We start from the raw sequence: 25,616 nt of genomic DNA on the forward strand, positions 1-25,616 counted from the left end.
CCGGACACTCTGCACAACGGACTCCTTCCTAATGATGATCCATCTAAAGCTACTTTTTCACTGAGGTCTACACCTTACCCACCTACCCCATTCACAGTGTACACTGACCTAATCCACCTATCTAAGGCTTATCTATTGCACCGACTACCGGTGCCTGCTCCCACATCACCCCCCCCCCCTATCCTGATATGCACAATCTCTGAAATCACCTGTCTATAATATGTGGAAACTCTACCACCTGCTGCTAGTAAACTCTCCTGTGCCTCGCCGGCCTAGCTTGAAAATCGAATTTAGACATTGCTGTGTATGTTTAACTGTATCTATGAACACTACTACCTAGCATTTCACAGCCCCAGCTTGAAAATCGAGTTTAGGCACGGTTGAAAATGTTAACTCTGTGACCTTCTAATTATCTGCCACCGTAAGTTAAGCCGACACAGACAATCCCTCTCTCTACTACTGGCCTTACTTCCCACCTTGCTCTTCCACTAGCTGCTCGATCACTTTATCTGCCCTCTCGGACTGCACCCCGGCTGCACGCACCCGGCTCAGTGACTCTACGATCATGTTGCCCAAGACATCACATTCCACACACAACTAAGACTCGGACACCCTCTCTCTCAGTACTACACTCCACCCAGCACTCTCTGTAATCTTCGCTATAGCCCTCACAATAATGGCCCCCCCACTCTCCCACACCCGTCACCCCACACCCAGTGCCATGCACTCAACTCACACACCACAGTCTAGTAATCAGACTCAATAGACTCAGAAACCGTTCACTTCCCAGTCACCTCCTTTGCTCACCCACGCCCCTCACCTCAAGAAACTCCAGATTAGGCACCCACACTGCACCAGCACTCTACTCCAACAGGTGCAAAAGCACCCCCCACTCATCACCACCCCAACCTGCCTCAGCACTACCACACACTAAGAAGCACTGATTTAACAGGAAAAAACATGAAAGCGAATATTACCCTCCACTCAAATGTGCACTGCTGAACGCACGCTCCTTACCTGCACATGCCCCAGAGATAAATGACCTCCTATCCACCCATAATCTTGACCTACTAAGCATCACCGAAACTTGGATTAATGACGTCTCCTGCCCTTCTATCGCTCTTGCCCTACCCCCAGGCTATGTCATCTTGAGGCACGATAGATCTGATAGGACTGGAGGGGGAGTCGCCCTTATTTACAAAGACACATTATCCATCAGGTTACTAGATCATAATATATGGGATGGAAACGCTGACATCCTCTCAGCCAAGCTCACACTCGCTCCCAATAACTCGATCAATATCCACACCCTCTACAGACCTCCAGGTCTCCCAGCAGACTTCCAAGAGCACCTCTCTCACCGTCTCAGTAACGACATCAAAAAATCCTCCCAAATCCTTCTACTTGGAGACCTAAGCTTATGTTATAATTACCCGAAAGATAAATCTGCTGCATCCCTAGCAAAAGAACTTGCAGACCTAGGTTTCTCCCAAGGAGTACTCACCCCGCCCACTCAAAGGGCCGCACCTTCGACTGGGTCATGGACCACAACTGTGCAACCACCATTATAACAAACACTGCCTTTCCTTGGACAGATCACACTTGTATTGAATTCCTTATCCCCTCTACCCCTAGCCACAAAGCTCTCACCCACGTGCCATCTGCTACAACAAGAAGCTCCAAAAAACTTAACGCAACAACCTCCGACCATACCTCAAAAAACCTTGCCTAGCTTCACCCTTCTCTCAGGATCCTAATGTGCTATCAACCATATTTAATGATACGCTTACCAATGCCATAAACTTGATAGCCCCACTTGAAAGCAAGAGAAAAAAAAAAATTCATTGCCACTCTTGGTTCTCAGACGAACTCCAAACGCTCCACGCACAAAAGCGTCGGTCACAAAAAAATTGGCAAGCAGATCCTAGTGGCCTTAATAAGAGCCCCTTCTAACAGATAGCTCTCCAATATAAAAAAGCCATCATAGCAGCAAAATCCAACTCCCTTAACGAGAGAATTTCAAAGGCCAACTCGCAAGCCAAAGAGATACTCATAATCTTTAATGAACTAGTCACACCCCCGGCTACCACAGATGAGACAATTAAAGACAAGGTATGGTGTGCTAGCATCCAGTCCGCCATGCTCAACAAAATTAACCTCCTCCAAAATAAAATTCACAACCATTGCAAAGCTCTCCCGAACCATAACCCTTGCCCCCAACACAAGTTAATAGTAAAAACAAACCTGCCCAATTCACTTTCAGAGACATTACCGAATCCGAGGTCCTTGAACTCATCAAAAACCTCAAACCATTCCTCTGCAAAGCAGACATCTGCCCCCCTTAAATCATCAAAGAATATGCAAACAACCTAGCACCCCTGATCACTGTGTTCATTAACGCATCTTTCAAAACAGGATCTGTACCAAACAGCCTCAAACCAGCTTGCGATCGCCCCCTTCTAAAAAAAAAAAAAAAAGCCACACTCGACCCAGCGCAGCCCAATAACTATAGGCCTATAACGACAGTTCCTTTCCTTCTGAAAATCTTGGATAAGGCAGCTCATAACCAGATCCAATCTTACATAGAAACTAACTCCATACTAGGCAAAAGGCAATCTGGCTTCCGTATCGGGTATGGAACAGAATGCGCCTTGTTAGACCTAAAAAAATCAAATATCACAGATCTTGGATAAAGGTAAACCTGCCCTGCTCCTCCTTCTCGATCTGTCGGCAGCTTTTGATCTGGTAGATCACAAAACACTACCCATCTCACTCGAGCAGCTCATTTCTCTAATCAAACAGCATCATGGATCACCGAGAGCTAATGGGATCACTGACCCCACTACCATAAACTGCGGTGTCCCCCAAGGATCATGTACAGCTCCCACTCTTTTTACAACCGTTTCACAAAACCCCTATTCGACCTACTTGACTCTATGGGTGTGGCATATACCAACTATGCAGATGACACACGAGTACTCTTACCACTATCCGGCCTCTATCACCAAGACGCCACGGCCATTCACGATATCTATGCTACAATCCAAGATTGGATGGCGATCTCAAGGCCTTTGTCTCAACGGGGATAAGACTGAAATACTTATCCTCGGTCAGAAAAACACTTTAGCTAAGCTTAGCCCCCAGTATGCCAATTTCAACATAGACAACTCTACCATCACTGTCTCATCCTCCGTAAAGACTCTAGGCGTACACATTGATGCAAACTTATCAATGAGCAAACAAGTCAGCGCCATAGCCTCGGCATCAGTTTACAGCCCCAAACTTATCAACACCATTAAACCATACCTGTCCGCTCCCAACTGTTTAGCAATAGCCAGAGCAACAATAGGTGCCAAACCCGATTATTGTAGCGCCCTCCTAGCTGGCACCTCTTCCAAAAACATTCACAGACCACAAACTACACAAAACAATGCCCTAAGAGCCGCCATGAGCATCCCTAGAAGAGATCACATATCATGTCAGACATGCAGCATGGTGGTTAAAGGTCAAAGACCGCATTACTCTCAAAATCGTCACTGTCACACACAGATGCATCTACAACACTGCTCCCACATTCCTATCGGAAGTTATATCAAGAACAGATTCCACACGCCCTACAAGATCTCAGTACACCAACCAGCTACACACACCACGCATTAAGAGATACTGCTGGTGGGCTAGGCTTCTCTTACATTGCACCAAAACTATGGAATTCACTCCCTGCCACCCTCCGAGCGGAAACCTCCATCTCTGTCTTCCGCAATATTCTCAAGACCACCTTCCTCAACTGTCACCACGCCCTGTCCTCCTAACTTGTATACTGTAATATAAATGTAATATAATCTATTGTAATCTTTGTATATATACTGTATCACAAATGTATATCACTATGTAACAAATGTCAATATCTTTTTATGTAACTAAGCTCTGCCTTGTAACAAGTGCCACGATGCTCCCGGGCTGTTGTGCGCTATATAAATTTGGGGGAAAAAGCAAAACAATAATTGCCTCATTTCCTTTAGCGACTAATGTTTCTCTTGGGTACCTATTTTCTGCAGGTCAAAAGATCCATGCAAAGGAAACTAATTTGGAGTTGGTGGCGGTGTATTTAGGCCATTCTCGCAAAAACACCACCACCCCAAGCCCTTTTTAATCATCCATTCCCACCCCTCGTACCTTCTGGGGGAATCGAAACATGCTGCTCCAGAGCACTGGTCCGAGCCTTACAACATTTCAGCCCACATCACATAATTTTAGTGGATGAGCTAACCATGGTTTCAACTTGTGTAAACAAGGTGTATTTCTCTATGGTTCATGAAACCCAATTCTCCAACAGAAAATATAACACTACACATTTCATAATTCATCAGTAATACATCATAGTATGCTCATCACATCATACACATACTGTAGCCAGAACGGTCTCACAATTCCCTTGTCTGTGCCGGCTTCCCTCAGTCCAACAAGCGGGGACCTTGGTCACTGAGGATCCGCGTGTCGAGGAAATCAGCTGGTGGGAAAAATCTGTGGCTGCAGGAAACCTCTGTCCACCTCATGCAGCGCGCAGTCCTTCGCCGTCCACTGCATGTTCCCTGACCATGGCACGCTGTCCAACTGGATCCTATCTGAGACGAGGTCCCATCTGGGGGTGCCTTTTTGTGGGAATGTCCGCTCGTGGACACACACCACGAATTGGATACCGGAACAGCACTATTTTGGCAGTCAAAGGTTTATTCATTCAGAATGCGCTTAAGCGGAGAACAAAACAACAGCAAAGACTTTATCCGTACCTCTGAGGTTATTCTGAAAACAAACCACTTTTATACACTTGGTGTTGCATTTCTTCATGACAGGCATTAAATCACAAGCTTAACACAAACACAGAGTCAGGGTCTCAGGCTGTTAGCGCAGTTGCTTTCTGGTTTATTTTCACTCTTGGAGCCTGCTCAAAGAATAAATGCATCCGTGCAGAGCAAAAGGTTTTTACTGCAAGAGTGCCTACAGTTACTTTGTTCACAATTTTCCACAACATGGAATGGAGGCCCCAGAGCGGTGTCTGGATCGGCTTGGTGTCTCACTCCAACAAGCCCACAAGGTAGTGTTTGAGGGACGGCATTAAGTGGAGACTGTGTTTCGGCAAGGGTTGAGCTGTATGTTCACTGGGAGGAGCTGTGGGGGTTTTTGCCGTGGTTGTGGCACCGTGTGGGGGGGCCCCCAAAGAATCCGTTTTTGGTCGTTTTGCAGGAGCTGGATCCAGTCTGTCTTCAGGGAATTGTCCATGCAGGCTCCCGAAGATGGATGATTTTACCTAGTTGTTGTGTGATGCCTGCACGTGTATGTACGTGGCCTGTTTGGTATGTGTCATCGTGATATGGGAGAATGGGTGCGCATGACACGGCCTCTTGTTAGTTTGGCGTTACCTGAAAACTAAAAGTGTAGATGTTTTTGTTATTGTGTCACATTTGCCTCTAAATGTGGACCTATAGGCTAGGGCACAGACTTGTTAAGTGACAGGGTCCTTCATTTGCTGTATTCCTTCTTTTTCTTAATGCAGGATCTGTGGGGAGGTCATATGTTGTGTTGTGTAGGCCCTCCGGGTGGCCTAGCAAACCTCCTCTGGGTGTCGTGAGGGTTAGAAGAGGAGGTCCAGGCCGCTTTTGTAATGTCTTGCGTATAGTAGAGTAGTGCCAGCCACCTTGGCTCTGGCCTGCCTACTAGGTGGCTCAGGTGTGTTGGACACCCAGCACTTTGGGCGGTGTTCTGTGCCCTTGCCAATTGGGTATATGGTGTTGAAGGAATGTTGATTTTAGAGGAGTCATTCGCCTCCTTGTTGAGGGTTTAGACTTGTGGTACACCTCTGGTTTCTTTCTGCAGAGTTGGACCCCACACATTTTTCTTTTGTGGCCGCTCCTTTACATTTGTTTTTCCATTGAGTGTAGGGAGGACCCTGGTACCCTGTTTGGGGGTGTCGCCGCTACACCTTATACGTGGTGGTCTCAAACCACATGGTGGTCTGCTTTTTGTTGCGGCGCTAGTGGTGCATTTTTCTTGTGCCATTCATTTGTGGTGTTCTCTAGTCGGCTGTGGTGTATATTTGCTGGGTGGCTGTCGGTGCACAAATGGCAGTGCTTTGGTTGGGTGATGGTTTAGTTGAGCTGGGTAGCAGGTACTAGTTCTGAATGGTGTGGGGCTGCTCCCCTGTGAGGTTCCTGCTGTGTGGATTGTGATGTGTTTTTGGGGTTCTTATCCCAGCATTTCAATGGTGGGACGGTTAGGGGATGGTTTGATTGAGTGGCAGTTTGTTCTGTGCAAGTTAATGAAGTGACTGAATATTGGACTTCTCGTGGGTCATGTGGAGCTGTTGGTTGGTTTTTGGAATTGTCCTTTTGTCTCTGTTCCATTCCTCTATTCTTGTTTGATTTTAAGGACTGAGATGTTATGTCTGGCTTTCTCCCCTGTGTTGTCAGCCTGGGTGCTGCGGAATGTTTGTAGAATGCCGCCTGTGGAAGTTGGTGTGCAAGAGTTTCTTTTGAGGCAGGTGGAAGTTGGCTGTTGGACTGAGTGGGTGCTGCTGGATGTCTCCATGTCTTTCTGTACTTGAAGACCCCAATGTACCTATTTTACACCTGTGAATCTGGAACCTGGTATCATAGTAAAGAATGACCTACCCCTGGCTGGTCTCCGTGTGCCATCACTGAAGAACCCATTTTAACAGAATACTTAGCTTGGACTAGGTGATTAGGCCAAGTGCTGGAAGCTCGCCCCCCTGCAGTCTTTCCTCTTTGACAATACTTAAATCTGGTGTGACAGGAGGCATTCATTTTAGTTCTAGTGGCATCTTCATAGGATTTCTTCATGGTTGACAATGATTGTTGAAAATTTCGATTGTGTTATGGGGAAAACACCCGAAGTTGGGTATGAATCTCTTGGATTACTGCCAGCTATTAAATCGTGTCTCTTTGCAGCGCCCTGGCATGCTCCCAGGAAGCCGCATGACCCCTCAAGGTCCTCCAATGGGACCACCAGGGTATGGTGGAAGTCCAGTCGCAAGGGTTGGCTCTACCCAGTCTGGCATGGATCCAGCCCGCAAGAGACCAGCTGCCCAGCAGATCCAGCAGCAGCAGCAGCAACAACAGCAACAGCAGCAGCAGCAACAAGCAGCCCAGAATCGCAATCACAGGTGAGTGCAATAGGCACTATGCTTTGCATATTTCCTGCTTCCAGAAACTGCAACAACGATAGCAAGTTTCTGCAGTCTTGAGTGGCCTGCTGCCTTTGTATAGAAAAGATCAATGGGGCCTGCCCTTTCCAGTGAAGGCGCCTGGCTCTGGCCTGCCAGGGACCACGTTACACATCTATAAATGCTAGGTGCTGTAAATGAACCTGGACACTTATTTATTGTGATTAGTTTAACTTCAGCTTTTCACAAATACATATCAAAAAGAGAAAATGTGCCTTGCTTCAATAATATTTCATCACGTAAATTAAAAATGTTAATTGGTTGAAGAAACACAGATGATTATTGTCCAGGTGCACTTCTAAATTCAACTTAAAACAGATCTTTAGCTGCATGTACCTCCTTTGAGACTACAGCTGCTAAGTCTCTTGTCCACTAGTTTTATCGAAAATAAGGAAATACTCTTGCACTTGAAAGATCTAAAACCATTCTTATTTCAATATACACAATATTTGTATTGTCATTTTATATAGCTCAATTTTCCCATTTTTAGAAAAGGTTTTGGGTTATTCCTGTTACTCAGAAATAACCAAATAAAACATTACAAAAATTGTAGCAGTAATGTCTTGTGTAGTTTATTAGTACAAATGGTCCTAATTGGTAAAGAATAAACAAAATCAGCTAATTGGTCCCTGTCTTTTTAATTCCGTTCATTTAATGCGCATATTCACTTTTATAATGTCTTGATGGGTTTCTAACTCTTTGAATACTTTTTCATCCAAAATGTTATGGGTTTGTCATTTTTAATATTGTTTTTGTTCTTAAGTATCCTTATTGTAGTCTTCTCCTTGTTCTCATCAAGATTTCTACAAGTGTCCCTGTTAATTATCCTTGTCATCATCCTCTCCATGTTTCGCCTTTTGCAGTAGCACATCAGGTGGAATACTATATATTTGAATCTAAAATCGAGGATACCAATTATTTCTGTTATGATTAACTTGTTTTCATAAAGATATATAAGAAGCATTAGGACTTGTAAACCTAACCCATTCATAACATGTTGAATATGTTGCTCGGTCCTATCCTCGTGGGTTTCAATATTTTCTAATCGGGACTATATTGTCTTAATTTAATACTGTATTTTAGATGTTACTCCTTTTGATCTAATCTACATTGAATGTGCCATTAACCCTTCAAATGTACAATTTGGATTCAGAAATGAATCAGTGAATTATGACTATTAGTCACAAAAAAAATCAGAAGAAAGTGCTTTTCATAGTTAGCTAGTTGTCTCTTTACATCTTAGTCAGTGACTCTATTCAGTGAATGTTCCCTTGGAAGCTAAAATTGCACATGTTTTAAACAAAATGGGCGTAATTTATAGTAACACTTCAGTCATCGCGTGAAGACATTGCGTCGCGTGGTCTCATATTTTTTTCGTGATGCTGAATATTCTTGGAAGGAAAAATAACGATCTAGCATTACGTACGTGATGTTATTGCGTAATATTGAGAGTGATGGCGTTTTATGCATTACATGTTAATGAGTGATCAGTTCACTTGCTATTTTGCCTATATCAGTTGAACTTGTATGTAATAAAATTTGGTACGTTTTCTACTAATTTAATACTTCAGTACAATACTTGAAGGCTTTTAAGTAATGAAAATTAAGATGCATTTGGATATTTACATGATATATTGCCAAATGAAAGCATGTTCAGCAATATTCTTGCAGTATGGCTTGCATAGATTATGATATTGCACAACAAAATAATCGGACGGTGGTAGATTGATGACGCGTTACTACTAATACATTAAATCCACTGTCCTGATTGAAACCCTTGTGACGGGCATCCATTTGGACAAAATAAAATTCAAAACTGATCATTCACTTCAGCCCATACAGGTAACGCATTCAATCGAAGCTTCACCCTAACAATTGCTCATCCACATAACTAGGGTTGCCCGGTAAAATCACCCCTTTCTCACATTTATCATATTACCAGCTGTGCACCATTTTAGCTGCAAACAGTACAGCAAGCCAAACGGCAGTCCGCGATCAATCCCGCCGAGGAACTAGGAACACACTCGGTACAACCAACCCCTACCCTCAAACCTGTAGGGGAAGTCGGCCTGCATGCTTGTAGAGGAGGTGGGGATAGCAGACGGACCGCAACCAAGAACGTGGTAACATACCATCAAGCGGCAACCAAAGACGCACTGTCAAACTAACCGATGTACTAATCAACTGAGAGACTCTGGAAGTAGCTTTAGGACCACACCCTTGCACATAGTCCATAAATCCACTGACCTTACACAAAGGCACACCAACACAATACAATAGAAACACTGAACAGTCACCTTCAACTCTGGACCCCGTTATGGATATGTCTACAACCCCACTCTAATCTTATATGACCGCACACACCCAACTCTAACACTAGCACACAACCGAGGCACTGAGTCCTACCCACACGGTTACAAAAAGCGGGGCCTCTAATCGAACCAACCCCCACACGCAGATGCCAGTTACTCATGGTTCTGAACCCATCCTATCTTCATTAACATACCCGCCTTATTCTCTTGCAGAGCCACCTGAGCGCCTGGAGACTGCACTTGGGTGTTAGCGGTGCACGGTATAAAGCAACATCACATACATTTTATTGGCATAACATTAATTATTCACTTCTACATGTATGGAGTCCAACATCCTGTTTTAGACCCTTGTGGTGTGTGAACATCATATTGATCCACGGTGGTTCTTTATATCCAAGTAGCATCTTCCCATGGCCTCCTCTAAGTGGCATATTGATCTCTTGTATGCCCATGCATCTGATTTCGCCAATGGATTGTGTTCCAATGTTGTACTAGCAGATGTTTCCGATGTATTGTCAGGTTTGCTCTGTTCCTATAATCGCATGTTCAGCTTTCTTATTGTGCTTCCAATGTATCATTTAATGCACTTAGATGCCATACTTAGTGTTAGAATTGTAAAATGTAGTATGTCCTTATTTCAATAAAACGGTAATTGTTTATTGTGATTCATTTCAGTTCTCACAAATGCACATCTAAAGAAAAGACAATGCACATTACTACATTATATTTCATCACATTTATTGAAAATGTGCCTACAATTTAAATTGTAGAGCAAAACCACCTACCAAATTAAATTCTTCCCATCATTGACATGAATTGAGAATGTCGAATCCCAATGCTCCCACTCCTCATCTCCGCCCCCCCCCACCAAACCCCACACCTCCCCATACCTCCCCATTAGATCCTTATTGGCACCATAATCTTAATGCGGACCTAGGCAAGCTGTGCAGTCAAGGAGGTCTGGGGCCCAGCCCACTCAACAAACATTCCCAAAACCCTTCAGAATCTGAGATCTTCAGATCACACACACATCTAGAAAATACTTCTCGACTCAATACTTTAGTAGCTTTTCATCTAATAAATGGTGCAAGCGTACCCAAACTTCCCCCCCTTTTTTACATAGTCTACAACTTGGGCCCTTGTGTTCGACAGAACAAATACCTCCAATGTTTCTAAACGGTAATATATTGTTTTATTTTTACTTTGTTCGGAGAGTTGGCAGAACTCCTCACCTAATCCACTTTTATAAGCTTTCTTTTTAATTGTGTATATGTGCATGGTGAAGCGACTGGTGTAATCCATTACGCTGAGGAAAGTCACACAACTTGCTGTGTAATGTTGTAATGCATCAGGATTTCTTTTATCCATCAGATCTTTTATAACCTGGAAAAGTGCTTGGTTCAACCTCCAATACTTTACAAGGAGAGGCTACCCTTCTAAATTTAGCTGTAAATTCCAAGGCGACCAGTAAAAGTTCAATTTGTAGCCACTGAAAAGGAACTGAGACTGGAAGGCCCAAAGCCGTTTGCCTAATACTTCCTTCTGACACATTTAGTGATTTCAGTGGAAAGTCTAGCTTTGTCCCAATCCCTTGCAATAAAGGTGGAACTGTTTTCAATATGTGTGCTTCCAATAATGGGGCCTGATTGAGAGTTAGCACTATATCTCATGTCTGACTGGACATTTAGAATGCTAGTGATAGTTGTAGACCATGGTTTACTTAACTGTGCATCCCGAAGACAGTCCATTTGAAACGCAGGCACATTCTTGGTGATATGGGCTTTCTTTTTGGAGTAGACTGCTGCTTTTGTGAGTCTGAGGTCCGGGTTCTCTTCTGCAAATGTTTGTGGGACAGTGCCAGAGGAGTTGAGCTGGAAAGACGACAAGGAGTGGTGGGAGCCACTCAACGATCTGGTTCTTTTAGTTGAGCTGGAAAGGGTTGTCTTGGTGCCAGTCAGTCTTTCGAATGGATTGTGTCCTCCCACGTATTCCTCATCTTTGATATTTGATATCCAGCTTAAGCTGCTTCAGGAATTCTTTTTTCAGCAGAGGGAACTGTGTGTCGATGCATTCGACTCAATGTCCCTTAAGGGCCTCCGTTTTGTGGATGATGTCCTTTAAGGGATATATAGCACGTGCAGTGACCTTTGGCTTCAGTTCCGTTTTTCCGAGTATGCTTACGCTGCGAGAAACAGTGCACTTCCTTAGTTCTAATTGCGAAAAATATCTTCTTCCTAGACACCTTCCTAGACAACCGGGTTCAAGAAGTGTTGATACTGCAACTCTAATGTCGCTAACCGACTCACATCGTGTATGTCTGTGGTGTCTCGGTGTGGAGCACAAGACCTCGTCCTGCTCCAAATGCTAGTCTATGAACGGAAAGGCTCTGAAGGAGCGAAGGGGGAAATTGGCGGTAGGTTAAAAAAAAAAAAAATCCCCATCGACTACCCCGTTGAAAAAACCTTCGGACGAGCCGAGAGGCAACCATCTTCGGAGGAAGAAGGTTAAAAGCTTGCTGATGTGGGTGATGTCATGTAAGATAAGGGTGAGGTTAGCTAGTGGGTCTTTTATGAAAAGCATAACATTGTCTGCATACAGCGAGATGATTTCAGGACTTCCCTTCAGGTGGAAACCTCGGTGTCCATGGTTTTCCCTAATATATTCCGCCATTGGTTCTATGGTCAAAGCGAAGAGGATGGGGGGGTGGGGGGGAGGAGCAGCCTTGTCGGGTTCCTCTTTCTTATTGGAATGAGGAAGATGTGTGCGAGTTAACCCGGATCCTAGCTAAGGGTTGTGTGTATAATAATTTTGATAAATTGTCGCATCTTGGGGCCTATTCCCATCGCCTCCAGTGTTGGGAACATGTAGTCCCATGCAACCATATTAAAAGCCTTTTGGGCATCAATCGTGACTGTGACTTGCATGGGTGTCTGGGTCCAATCTGGGTGTCTGGCCCCTAATCATAGCGATTAGGTTACTCATCTGATATTGAATGATGTGGACCTTCCAGGTACGAAACCAGCCTGGTCGGGATGTACCGGGTGGGGAATTATGAGGAGAAGCCTCTTGGCCAGGACCTTGGCGCATATTTTGGTATCGCAGTTTAAATAAACTTTAGTTTTATTAGCATTTATGTAAAACAATAACCTTGTCTTCCGGAACAGCTTCGTACACTTCATACTTTTTCAAATAACCTTTGAGCATGTCCCTCCCCCTGAGTGCCACCTCCCCACCCCATTCACCTCCCTCGCCCCCCTCCCTAAACACGGCCCCCCCCCCCGATCTGGGGTTTCCTTGAAGTTGAACCTTTGGAACTTGACGGTAGGCATCGTGTTCTACCACTATGACATGCAAGGTGAACTTCTTCGCCGGTGCGCGAGATCTAGCCCAGAAATGAGACTCGGTGTGTTCTATCTTTTCACTGTTTTGTGCCAGATAGTGGATCTCCCCATCTCATTCTTTCCCACCTTACTCTTCTCTCCCTTCCCATTCTCGATGTCCCCCCTCCCCGCTTCAGGTCAGTCAACGTAGCAATATCTCAATGTACTGCCCATCCCCATGATTGTCTCACCCCGTCCCAGTTTGACTGAAAGGTGCTTGAGTCATTGTTGACCATTGCAGTCAATTTGTCCATGACAAACATGTTCTTCAGCTTTCTTTGTCAGTCCTCTTCAGACGGGGCCACCAGGCTCTTACATTTCTGGGGCAGGGCCACCCTCCCTGCCCTCATCATAGTTTCCCACATTCTGGGGTATCTGTCTGAGTCCCTCGGGGTGCAGGCCAAGTAAGTTAGTTAATGGGTCTTGTGGGAGTACGTCCCCTATGACCTCTGCCATCCAACCCCTCATATCCTCACAGTACTTTTGAACCTGCGGACAGTGCCATCACATGTGTTCCCTCGTTCCCACCTAACCACATACACTCGGACATTTCGGCGAGACCCCCTGGAACGTCTTTGATAGCTTTAGTGGGTCCCTGTGCCATCCCTGTAGGATTTTAAAGTTTTGCTCCATGTCTACTGTAAATAAGTTCCCATGGAAAGCTATTTTGAAAACCTTGTCCCACACCTCATCTGAGAGAATCTCCCCTGCCAGGCCATTCCAGTAGCCCCGGAACCCTCTCCTCTCCGTTAGGTTGTTAGCATTCAATATCTTGTACATTTTAGACACCATCCCCTTCCTTGAGCAAGCAGAGTCTAACATTTTCTCGAAGGGAGTCCGAGGTCTCCTGAGTTTCCGCCACCAAGACTTGTTCACCCAAGATGCCCTTCAGCCTGAGATATTCAAAAATAGAGATCGTCCCCTGGCCTAGCACCTCTTCCATTTCCTCATATGACAGTCTCCCTCTCTGAACAGTTGCCCGCCCTTCCCATACCATTATCAGACCAGGCCTGCACATTCTTAAATCCCCTGCTTCCAAACCTGAATATGGGACCCCACAACGAGGTTAAAGGGAAGGACCATGTTGTCAGGTGGTTGGTTTGTGCCCCCTCTTTCCAGATTGACCTAGTGTTGGGTGATTCTTTAATCTGTTTGGAAGTTGACTTTCTCGGTGCCCGAAGGGGGTCCCGGAACTTAAGTGGATGGGCAGCCATGTCCTCCAGGTAGATCTTGCCCTCTTTCATGTGTTCTAAAAGTACCTTTAACTGGGCTCCGTAAAAGTTCCCTCGGAAGGGTGAGAATGGTCCTTCTAGTCGCCAGGGTCTTACCCTGCCAGTTAAATGTTTGAACCGCCTTCTGAAGTCTGGTCGGGGGACACACGTGGGAAGGGCCGTGAAGAGGTACAGTAGTCTTGGTAAGACGTTCATTTTCACTATTGTCATACATTTTACCCCACCGTCTCATGTCCGTCTTGATCTCAGCCATTATAGGGTCGTAGTTGGCTTGGGCCAGTCGCGATGGGTCCCTGGTGAGGCGGATATCCATGTAACCGAATGGAGTCTTTCTCAACACTAATCCCCATGATCCTCTCTGAAGGGTCCAGCAGTGGGTCCTGTGCCTGGATAGGGAGTATCATAGATTTCCATTTTTTGATTTACAGCCCCGAGAATTGCCCAAAGGAGCCTATTAAGGACAGGAGTGGGGGGAGCGAACGGCAGGGTTCCACCAAATATGCCAATATGTCATCTGCGAACAGTGAAAGTTTGAATTCCACTTCTCTCCGAATAATTCCCTTGATATCTGGATGGGTCCTCACTGCTAAGGCCAGGGGCGCCATCGTAAGGGCATATGGTGAGAGGACACCCCTGTCTCATACCCCGAGAGAGGGGGAATGAGGCCGAAAGCTCTCTATTCAACCAGACCCTTGCTGTTGGGGCCCTATACAACGTGGCTACCCATTTTCTAAGTCGTTACCCAAACCCCATTTTTTAGAGGAGTTGTCTTGTACCTCCACTCGACCCTATCAAAAGCATTTTCCGAATCTTATCGAAAGTAAGCTTGCGTCAAGGTCCGATTTTTTTTTTTATTATTATTTATTTTTTTATTTTTTTTTTTACGCATAGTGGATCAGATCTATTGTTTTCCGGATGTTATCTGAGCCCTGGCGTCCCCCTATGAAACCCACCTGGTCCCCGTGAACTAGCGTCGGCATAATCCCCTCCATCCTCTTGCCGATTACCTTTGCCAGGATCTTGACATCTATATTCGGCAACGATATCGGTCTATAGGAGGAGCACTCGTCGGGTCTTTCCCTCTTTGGGTAAAACCACTATGATTGCACCCATCATTGTTTCGGGCAAGCTATCACCCTCGAGAACTGCATTAAACACCTTTGCCTGGTGAAGGGCTAAAGTGGAGCGGAATATCTTGTAAAATTTCACTGTAAACCCATCCTCCCTTGGTGACGTTCCTCCCTTCATCCCCTTGATTACTTTCACTATCTCTTCTTCCGCTATCGGGGGGTTCCATGTCATCAGCCGCTTCCTTCGCTAGCGACGGTACTGGGATGGATTTTAGAAAGTGTTCGATTTGGGTGTCGTCTCCCCCCTCCCCCCACCCTCCATACTCTGATTTGTATTGTTTTTCATAGTCCCGGTGGCAAAAGCCCCTTTCCCCCATGCTCTCGGTGTCGTATCCCAGTTTTCCCGTCTCATTTTTTATCGCTTTCACCATCCTATTCTTCTGGACCTCCCTCAGTTTCCATGCCAGTATTCTATCTGCCCTGTCCCCCTTTTCATAATATTTTTGTTTAAACAGTTGGAGACTTCTCTCAGATTTAGTTAGGAGTTCCTTCAGTGGGAGCCTAAGTTCCTCCAGGGCTGTAACCCGGTCCGAATCTATGGGCCTATCCGGGGACCCACCCGGGTTGAAGTTTTGCTATTTTTTCCCCTGAGGGTTTTCTCCTGGTCCTCCCTCTCTTTTTCTTTGGGCTCCTATTTTAATTAAGACTCCCCACTATGGTTGCCTTGAATGCTTCCCATAGGGTGTGTGGGCTAACCTCCCCGTTATCGTTCAGATCAAAGTATTCCACAATGCTATCTAGTACCGTTTTTGCAATCAACTCATCCTTTAGCAATGCGTCATTGCACTTCCTCCCTCCCCCCGCCCCTTCAGAGTGCGGCCCCACCCTCCCAACAGAGTGATCCGGACCAGCTCGTGGTCAGACCAAGGTACTGGGTCCACCCCATGGCCAGTTGCGTATGGGATTAAGGATATGTCAATGAGGATATAATCGATCCTTGAAAAGGACTTGTGTATCCTAGAATAAAATGTGAACGGGCGTCGCCTGCTTTCGCGCTCGGGAGTGAGTCTTCCAGACTGAGGTCCTGGCTGACCCTGCAAAAATGTTGTGACATGAGGTCGTCCACCACACGGATGGCCTGAGGCCATTCTCTTCCTATCTGTTGCGGGATTCAGGACCATGTTAAAATCTCCCTCCACTATCACTGTGCCTTGCACAAATAGTTGGAGTTTGTTTCTCACCCCCTCCCAGAAGTGAGCCTGACCCACATTAGGCCCGTATACTGCCGCCAAGGTTAATGGGGAGGCCTAGAGTGAACCCCTAACCAACAGGTACCGACCCTCTGGGTCCCTCAATATTGCCTCTGTTTCAAAACCCATTCCCCTCGCCAACAGGATTGCTACTCCCCTCTTTTTAGTTGTGTGTGATGCGCACAAGATCTCTCCAATCCCTCCCCCTCTCAAGGTAGGTTTCCCCCCCCCCCCCTCTCCCTTGCCCAGTGTCTACTGCAGGAAGAGCACGCCCAGCTTCGGCCAACGAAATTCCCTACTCAGTAGGGACCTTTTAGTGGTGGGTAGACAATCAGCCATTTTCGTGGTCTACCTTTCCATTATACGACGACCTCGGAGCACCCCACTGTTCATTGTCCCCTTGCATTTGTGTCACTTTAATAAACCTCTGGTTGCCCAGTACCATCGACAAACCGTTAACCCCCCTCCTCTGCCCCTTTTCCTTCCATTCTCCCCTCTCCCTGGGTGGAGCTTAAACTTGACCCCAACTGCCCCACCTTCTTACCCCCTACTCTATCAATCTTAACTCCCATCGTCTCCGCCTCCAACAGCACCCAGCCAGTTAATTCGACCATTCCTGGTGCTTGGCTGGACCACCAACGCACCCGCCAATGCCAGGCTGCTATTGAATTTACTGATCCCGTTGATTTCGCCCCCCTCCCCCCCCCCCCTTCCCCATTACACTGGCTGTTCTTTGGGATCGTAGCAATGAGTTCTTCCCTTATCCCGAACAGTCTCTGGTCAGGGTGTAATTCCCCTCATCCTTCAGGGCTGCCCCAACCTCTATCCTTTGTCGGGAGAGGTGTGTTCAATTTCTTAATTTTCCTGGCGCCTGCAATCGTCTTCCTGTCACTCGATCTCTCCGATCCACTTGCTCCCGCCACCACCATGCCTGAGTGCCTTCTCTGGCCATCCGGGTCCTCCGCGTAGTCTTGGATTGCTCCTCTAATGTCCTCTTCTGTAACCAGGGTTGACCTCTGCCCCATGTATTCAAATGTCAAGCAGAAGGGATAGCCCCACTGGTAGCGCACACCCTTTTCCGTCAGGCACTGGGGTCAGGGGGGCGGCATAGTCTCCGTTTGGCCAGCGTATATGCGGAGAGGTCCTGGAAGATTGAGATCTTTGCGTTATTGTACGTTATATCCCGAGCCTTCCTGGCCTCCTCCAGCACCTTTTGTTTTTTCTGTGTAATAGTGCAAGCGGACCAAGATGGACCGGGGGCCTTCCTCCCTACCCCCTGCCCTGTGCGCCCTGTCTATTGTGGGTTCTGTGGGTGATTAATTTGCAAAGAGGAGGCAGATCACGTCTCTCGCCTTACATAAGTCTCTTTCCGTCACCCCTTCCGCTTCCGGAACCCCGAAGAATCGAAGGTTGTTCCTCCTCTCTCTCTTCTCAAAATCGACCATTTGCCTGGCCCTCTCCTCATCTCTTTTCTCCTGTGCCTCCAGTCTCATGTCTATTTGTGCTTCCTGGGTCGAGGACGATGATTGATTAGTTTCCAACTGTAAAAGCCTGTCCTCAACCTTGTCCACCCTTTGGTCTGCTTTTGCACTAGATCTGATCTTGTGTCTCTTATTTCTTGTAGGACCGAGGCAAAGCCCCTTTCCATCGGCGTGACACCTGACGGGGCCATCTCCCCCTCCTGTTCCTGTGTCTTGCCTCACGAAAACAATACCCTTGAAGGGTTTCCTTCCAGTTCATAAGGCCTCCCCGTATGCTTTGTCTGCGGGTTGGGCTCAGTCTACCTGGATCTGCTGTGTCCCTTCTAGGCCCAATGATGGATTCCAGGGGAGGCTTCTGTTGTGTGACCCTGGTAGGGGATAGAGTTGGGCTATTGCCCCTCGGTTACTGTCCTGTGCGGACGGTTCCTACTGGGGGCTCCTTCAGGGCGGGCAAACACCCCAGGGGCTGTCGCTGGGGGCCCTCACCCTGTCTGCGTTTCGGCACCTTTGGTTCTTTGGTTTTCCTCCTTCCCTGTGTATGCACTCGACCTGGGCTTCGTCTCAGGTCCTGTCTCCATCCGTTCCACTTGTGGTACCTGTGGGTTTGTATGGGTAGGCTCCTGCAGGACCATCATCCAACTCGCAGGGCCTCCCCGCTTGTTGCGTTGGTCCCCTTCTACGTGGGTCTAATGTGTCCCTCCTGGGCCCTGTGCTGGGTCCCGTAAGGGGTGTCTGCTGCTTGCTCCCAGGGTAGGCGGTGCTGGACTCTCTCTCCTCTATTTCCTTCTGGTGCAGCTGACTCGTGGTAGGCTCCCTCATGGCAGGCACATGCCCCAGGGACACACCCCAGGGACTGTTCCTGGGGGCCCTCACCTTGTCAGTTGTCTGGCACTGTTAAATATCCCACTGAAGCCTCTGGGCAGGCACACGCTCCGACTGTCGACAAAGTCCACCCCCCACCCAAGCTGTAGTGCCCACCGATGCTCCGCAGCGCTCCCTGTCCTCCGGTGGGGTGTTTCACACCTGAGTGTTCTGAATGAGGGGGGTGATCCCTTCCCTCCTTTCTTCTACTCCTTCCCCTTGATTATAGGGTTAATAGGGTTGGGGGAAGCCCACCCCCTTGTGTAGATCCAAGGCATGTTGCGTGAGGGTTCCTTCTTACTCCTTGCAGCTGCTGATCCCACTTCTCTGGGGGGGCCTCTCAGACGCGTGCGTTTTCCTAGTAGTCTCCTGCACCTAGTCACACCTATGATGGCCGTGCTCTTCAGATTGACCATGTCCACTCCCCCTGGCCGCATGTGGTGAGCCCAGCTCCGGTCCCAGGCCCACTCCGGTCCCAGGCCAGCTCCCACCTCTGTGGGTCTGTAGGTGTGAGTAATGTATCTGGTTCTGGGGACTTCACCTCGCCACCTCAGTTCAGCTTTGGACTGGTGTTACGGGGGGGGTGGGGGCCCGGCGCAGCGCTGCACCCAGGCACCCTCCCCCCATTGGTCTCCCGGGGGCCGGGTGCGAGCTCCACCTCTTCCAAGCCCCCCCACCCGATCCGCCCCCTCCTACCGTTCCAGGGGTGGCGAGAGGGAGCGCTCTGTCGCCACTCCTTGCGCTTCTTCCAAGGCCTGCACCCGGGCCCGCGGCAGAGAGTATTCCTCATTGACTCCCTCAAGGCCACATATCAGGGGACTCCACCTCTCTGGGTCCGCTCGACTTCCCACCCATGTAGCTCTGATGGCAGGAGGGAGTTGGAGGGGGGTGAGTCCCAAGGCCCCCTGCTTCACTCTGTCACCACTTTGATGGGTCTGCAGGGGTACTCTTGTACCGGGCTGCCTGCAGACTGGAATCTCTACCGCGGTGGCTGCGGCAGGCTCGCTTCGTTTGTTCCTGCACGGCAACCCGCGGGGCCTGCGGTGTCCCGTTCTCGGGATTGACGGGGTCCCAGGACGTCAGATTTGCTGCACAAATAGGGTGTGGGGGGGGGGGGGAATTCCCACTCACCAACCTCTGTTCCTTACTGGGGGTCAGCAAGGGGGGCTCAAACCCCTAGTAGGCCCAGCGAGAGCAATGCAATCAGGCTGCCATAACCTGTGCGCCCCCCGTTTATGCAGTTTATAAGGGAGAGGGGCCTGTAAGAGCCACATTCTTTCTTAGGCTTATCTGGTTTCAGTAATACCATAATTACGGCTTACCTTAGGGATTCCGGGAGGATGTGACGCTGTAGGGACACGTCCCACATCTGCAGGAGTACAGGCGACCGTGTCGCTGCTTACTCCTCGTAAAATTTGGCTGTCAGGCCGTCTGGGCCAGGTGCTTTTACTTTTAGGGAGCGAAGAGATGACTTCCACTATCTCCTCGATCGGGAGCTCAAGCTTTTCCCTGGATTGAGGGTTCAAGGAGGGCAGCGTGATTTTTCTGGAGGAAGGCCCGTATTTCTGGGTCTCCTTTGGAAGGGGAAGCTGTATAGAGTTTGTGGTAGAATTCCCTGAACACCGTCACCACCTCGATTTCCACCCATCTATTCCCCTGTGCATCTAATATACATTCCACCTGTTCGCGACCACGTTCGGAATAGACCACCCTCGCCAAGGACCTGCCTGGCCTATCTCCCTCTCCATATCTCCTAGCGGCAGCAGGACGGGTAAAAAAAGAGGGTTTCTCTGGAAGCGTGGGTGTTAAATTTCTCTAGCTCAGCATGGATTTGTGCTAACATTGCAGGATCTGAGGTTCTGGAGTGTACCTGTAAGTTTTCGTTCAGCTTGGCCGAGGTCTCTCCTGCCTCACTTGATATTGACATACCCCGAATGTATACCCTAAAGGACTGCCACCTAGCATCCTGGGAGGTGGCATCTGACACGTTTGTTGCCAAGAAGGTGTCTGTCTTTTATGTCCGCCCGGAATATTATGTCCCGTAGCGCCTCAGATTTGGATCTCCATGTGAGCCTCTCGGGAGCATCTTTGTATTTCAGTGTCATGACACATCGGACACTCCCCTTCTGGGCCTCCTGGTCGCTGTCACGCCGTGGCTTGCACTCTGTTGTACTACTAACATGGCCGCAAACACTGAACGCTGCCTACCAGTCTTCGCGTTCATTGCAGCACGCTCGATAAAATAGCCACACCCCGCGCTTCCGCGCGTCTCAACGCTACTGTTAGCTGTGGCTAGACGTGTGCTCCGTAGTTCGCTTTCACGGAACCTTGTTGCCTTCCTGGTTCCCGGATCCTTGCTCCATTCTATCCCTTCCCCTTCTTACCCAACCTTCTCCCGGAATCCGTGCACCGGCCTCGGAGTGCTTCTTCCCCTTATTTTTTTCCTGGATTTCCTGGAGTTTACTATCGATCCCGGACAAGAAGTTGAACGAACACTGGAAGCCGAAGACGACTGAGCGGGCTTGCACAAGACCCGAACCATAAGGAAGAAAACTTCTACAACGGAATCCATCAAGCAGCGAAAACAGGTGAGAAAGGGGGAAACCTGTGACATTTCAGGGTTAACAGGACCGGTGAATGATCAGTGTGTGCGGCATCTTATATCAACTTTAAGTACTTTCCCCAACTAATGAGTTGGAGATTAAGAAGAGGTCTATTCGGGAAGCCATATCATGCGCCGAGGAATAATACATGAATTCTCTGGAGGCGGGGTAAATGGTCCTCCATGCATCTCGAAGGCCAAGTGATTGCATAACGGAGAGTAGTTGGTGGGCTGCACAGGTTTGTGGACGAGGGGCTCTGTTGGACATGTCCAGTGTGTGATCCAGCATTAAGTTCATATCCTCAACCCAGATTTGAGGTATCCCGTAATAGCCTGCGAGGATATCCTGTAAGTTGACAAAGAATTCGGGGAGCCTATATTCGGGCAATATGTGTTGACAAGTATGGTCTGTAAACCTTCAAGGAAACAGTGTAATATTATATATATCAACCTTCAGGGTCAATATGGGACTGCTTCACGGCGAGTTTCAGAGATTTATGTATAATGATGGAGACGCCTGGGTGGAATAAGACGTGGAGTATCTGTTCGCCCCCCTCAAGTGTGGTCTATATTGCAACATGTATTCTCCCTCGCATGAGTCTCTTGCACGAAGAGGATGTTGGCAATCTGTCTTTGTGCATAGGCAATTATTTTACGTGACTTTGTATAGTTTCCCAGACCACGGACATTCCAGCTCAGGATATTCACCTGTTGCAACATCTGTTAAGTGTGGGGTAGTATCCTGTAACATGTGCTTTATGATTATTTATGCGTTTGATGGGTGTAGCCCGTACCCTGCAGCATCCGTCCGCCCGTGATTTAATGGGTGGTGCCCAACAACTCCACTGTGTAGCGCAACTGGTGCCCCCGTTTCTTCCTGTTACAGATGGAGACTCAGTAACTGTCTGACCTCCTACCACCACCACTTGCAATCCAGCAGTGTATCCCCCCAATCCCAATTCAAACTGAGTATTGCATCCAGCCAACCGGGAGTAGGGGACCTTAGCTTAAAGGAATGGTTTGGTCAGAAAATATTGGCCAAAAAGATGGCCAATAATAAAGCAAATACCTAAAATATAGATCTTTTTTTAAGCCCCTATGCAAAGTTTCGAGCAAATGAAGCTCAAACTTTAAAATTGCAAGCACTAGGGGGCATCCATTTTGTGAATTCAGGCGGCCTCCTCGGCTCTGCCTTTGCGGCACTAAACTAGCAGCAAAGGCCCCCTGTGGGAGCTTTTGCTTACTGCAGCCTAAGCAGAGCTGAGCAGGCTGCCTTCACTTTCACTTTACGTTTTCTGTGCTCCCCAAGCCAAGGGAAGCACAGAAAACGTAAAATGAAGGCAAAAATCCGAGGCGCACCAATTAAAAATATAACGTTGTATTTGTGATTGCCGTGGTTGGAAAACCACGCCAATCACAAAAACAACAACGTTGTTATTCTGAATGCTGCAGCTCCTGAAGAAGGGATATTACATCCCGAAACGCGTTGAGCCAAAGATATAGTAGTTAGGCCTCTACTATATTTCAAAATGTATACACTTCTTGTTTAAGGACATGGCACTATATGACGATCAACAATTGATATTATTGCTGAATATAGACTGGCATGCATTATTAAATCTTATGTTTCTTGAAATCAATTACTAAGTGATTTGTTTATTACTATTGAAAATAAGCACTCAGTGAATACTTAAGTATAACACAATTGGTGATGAACCAGTAAGCTATTTTTTCAAAAACTTTTCAAAAACACTTTTTTTACACCTACTCTGGTTTATTGTATTATATATATATTTTCAAATGGTTACATTGAAATCCATTCTAAAAAACTTGATCTACTCTTTGTGAATTACTGTTTGCCTTTTGGCAATAACCCGAGTGTGCAGGGGACGCGAGTGTTCCACAGCCCGTGGACACTTTTCTTCTCTCCTCTTTGTTTTAGCGCAAAGGAGATTCTGGATAAGAGAGGGCTCCAAACACCCATACCAGGTTGATCTCTTGAGTTCTCACTGAGCGAAGGATAGGATCCAAGTATCCTGAAACTAAGACGCTGAGTCGAGGAACCGCTGGTGACCTGTGCAAGGTTCCGTACCCTGAGCCTGCTGTCCTCCTGCTGGACCCCTCTGCATCTGATCGAACTAGAGGGTCTGCGAAGACTCTTCGACCCATTAGAATATTGGGACTAACTATTCTCGGTACCTTCATCAAACCCTGCAAGTAAGCCTTCTCGGAAGTGTCCCTGGGCCAACCAGTGGGCTGACCAGCTTGCGCAGGACCTTTGCTCTGATTCGGCCGCCGTTTCAAGGAGACCCTTAAAACTTGATACATCGCAAGCTCTGTGTTCACGGCACTGTCACGCTGAATTTTATACACTTGGCGTTCCCAGGTCTGGAGTAAAGAAGGCCTAAACCGGAGTACACGTGGTTACCGTGTCTCCCAGCCATGGTGATGAACTTTGCAAGTACATTACAGCTGTGATCCTCTGCCCTGAAGCCTGCTGCTGTGTAACTGGCCTGATCCATCCACCAGGAGCGGAGAAATTGCCACTGTCCCATTTGGGAATCCGCTGAAAGCCGCAGAGCCACAAGTTTGCCACATTTGAACCTGCAACCGAATTGAACTTGACTGCTGAAGTTTGGTCCGGAGTGCGCCATGGGTCGGTGAGTAATTGCAACCCTTACCGGTGGCCTCTAGCGCATCCAACCCTTTTTATGCACGAGTGTCCCCCGAGAGCCACTCTCCTTTTCCTAGATAGCCTGAGCTATCGAACTATTCCCAACTCTTGGAACCTGCTCTACACTGCTGGGGAGACCCTCCTCAAATAGTGGGAACCTATTCTGCATCACCTCACCTGCCTTCCTGAGCTGCTACAGACCCTACAAAAGACCTAGTTTGGCCCATCTGCACTACCACGTGCGCCAGCATTGCAAGTACATTTGAGCAGTAGGCTCCTCCTCATAGCGACTGGACTGCCTTTAAGTTAGGATTGTGATTACTGCAGAATTGCATAAAGACTCTTTGCACAACCTTCTTCCTTTCATTTCTAGGCTGTGGACCCATTTCGTGCATTAACCATTTCGGCCCATTGGTCTTGTATATATGTATTTTAGTGGGATTGTGTTGGTTTAAATGTTTTACTGTGATTATTACTGTGTTGAAACTCAAAGGCCTTGAATAAATGTATTAGTACTTTTAATGTATATACACCTGACTGGGAGTGATTTGTAAGTGTCCTTTACGCTGTGGGCTCACTGAGGTCATTCAGTCACCCTCGCCCCTCCTGAGACCTAGTCTTGACCGCCGCCAATGCTACCTTGATTGGTCTGGCTTGTCCAGACGGTTACCCTGTTCCAGGAAACATGGCTGGCCTTCTGAACCTCTTCCCACCAGGTCAGAATTCAGAAATCCCTATTAACACCCAGTGACCGTAAATACACGGTGCCCGACTCGGCCGGGGGAGCCGATGGTCAGTGATAGCCCCTCTGTGCCTCCTGCCTCACGGAGAGAGTCGCTTATCTGGGTTATTAGAGAGTTCAGGGAGGCGGGGGCTGTAACTTACGGCAGCATGGGGAGGCTCACCTTGATGTCGTTGGCAGTACCCCTCTCTGTGTGCTGGCGTATGCTGCAGGGTGGGATCGATTCCGAGGGATCTTCAGGTCGGCCGCAGTCTGGCACCGCCACGTATTTGTGCCCTCGTCCCAACGCCTGCTAATGGCTCGTTAATTCGGGTAGTGCGCCCTCCCGGCGTCCCCTCTAATTGTGCACAGCTCTGGGGTCTCGCTTTATTTTCACCTCCTTCGAAGCTGCTGCGGGTGGCCACCACATCTTCGGTGTCCTTGCTGGCAATCTGCTTGCGCAGCTGTATGTATTCCGCTGGCTTTCTCTCGGGAGCCTCTACATCGGATTTTGTTGCCTGGGGCCCTGTTGATGAGTACCCTGCAGCAGGTGATGGAGGTACCGTTCCGGGGATCCGGGACAGCGGCTGGCACGACCTGGTGCTGAAATTCACGCGGTTCGACTCTCCCTGGCAGTAACGCTCAGCGGCCTCCGAACTCCAGCCCCGTACTACTTCGACAGGTTGCTGATCCCGGGGCTCAGGGCACCCTGGCGCTCGCAACCAGTGCAGTCAGCGTACACGGGCATCAGCAGTCTGGGCTTATGTTTTCGGCAGCTGTAATCATGCTGGGC

At 47.9% G+C, this 25,616-nt stretch overlaps 1 protein-coding gene across 4 annotated transcripts in view; it reads left to right on the forward strand.

Moving 5' to 3' along the window:
* Positions 1-25,616, forward strand: part of SMARCD1 (SWI/SNF related BAF chromatin remodeling complex subunit D1) — a 292,989-nt gene that overhangs the window by 59,066 nt on the left and 208,307 nt on the right. For all 4 annotated transcript variants that reach the window (XM_069653674.1, XM_069653676.1, XM_069653677.1 and 1 more), the window contains exon 2: positions 6,966-7,180. In XM_069653674.1, coding sequence (XP_069509775.1) covers positions 6,966-7,180 — 215 coding nt within the window. The remainder of the gene's footprint in view (positions 1-6,965; positions 7,181-25,616) is intronic.

This window comes from Ambystoma mexicanum, chromosome 3q (genome assembly GCF_040938575.1).
Source record: "Ambystoma mexicanum isolate Mex_15411 chromosome 3q, UKY_AmexF1_1, whole genome shotgun sequence".
NCBI lineage: Eukaryota > Metazoa > Chordata > Amphibia > Caudata > Ambystomatidae > Ambystoma > Ambystoma mexicanum.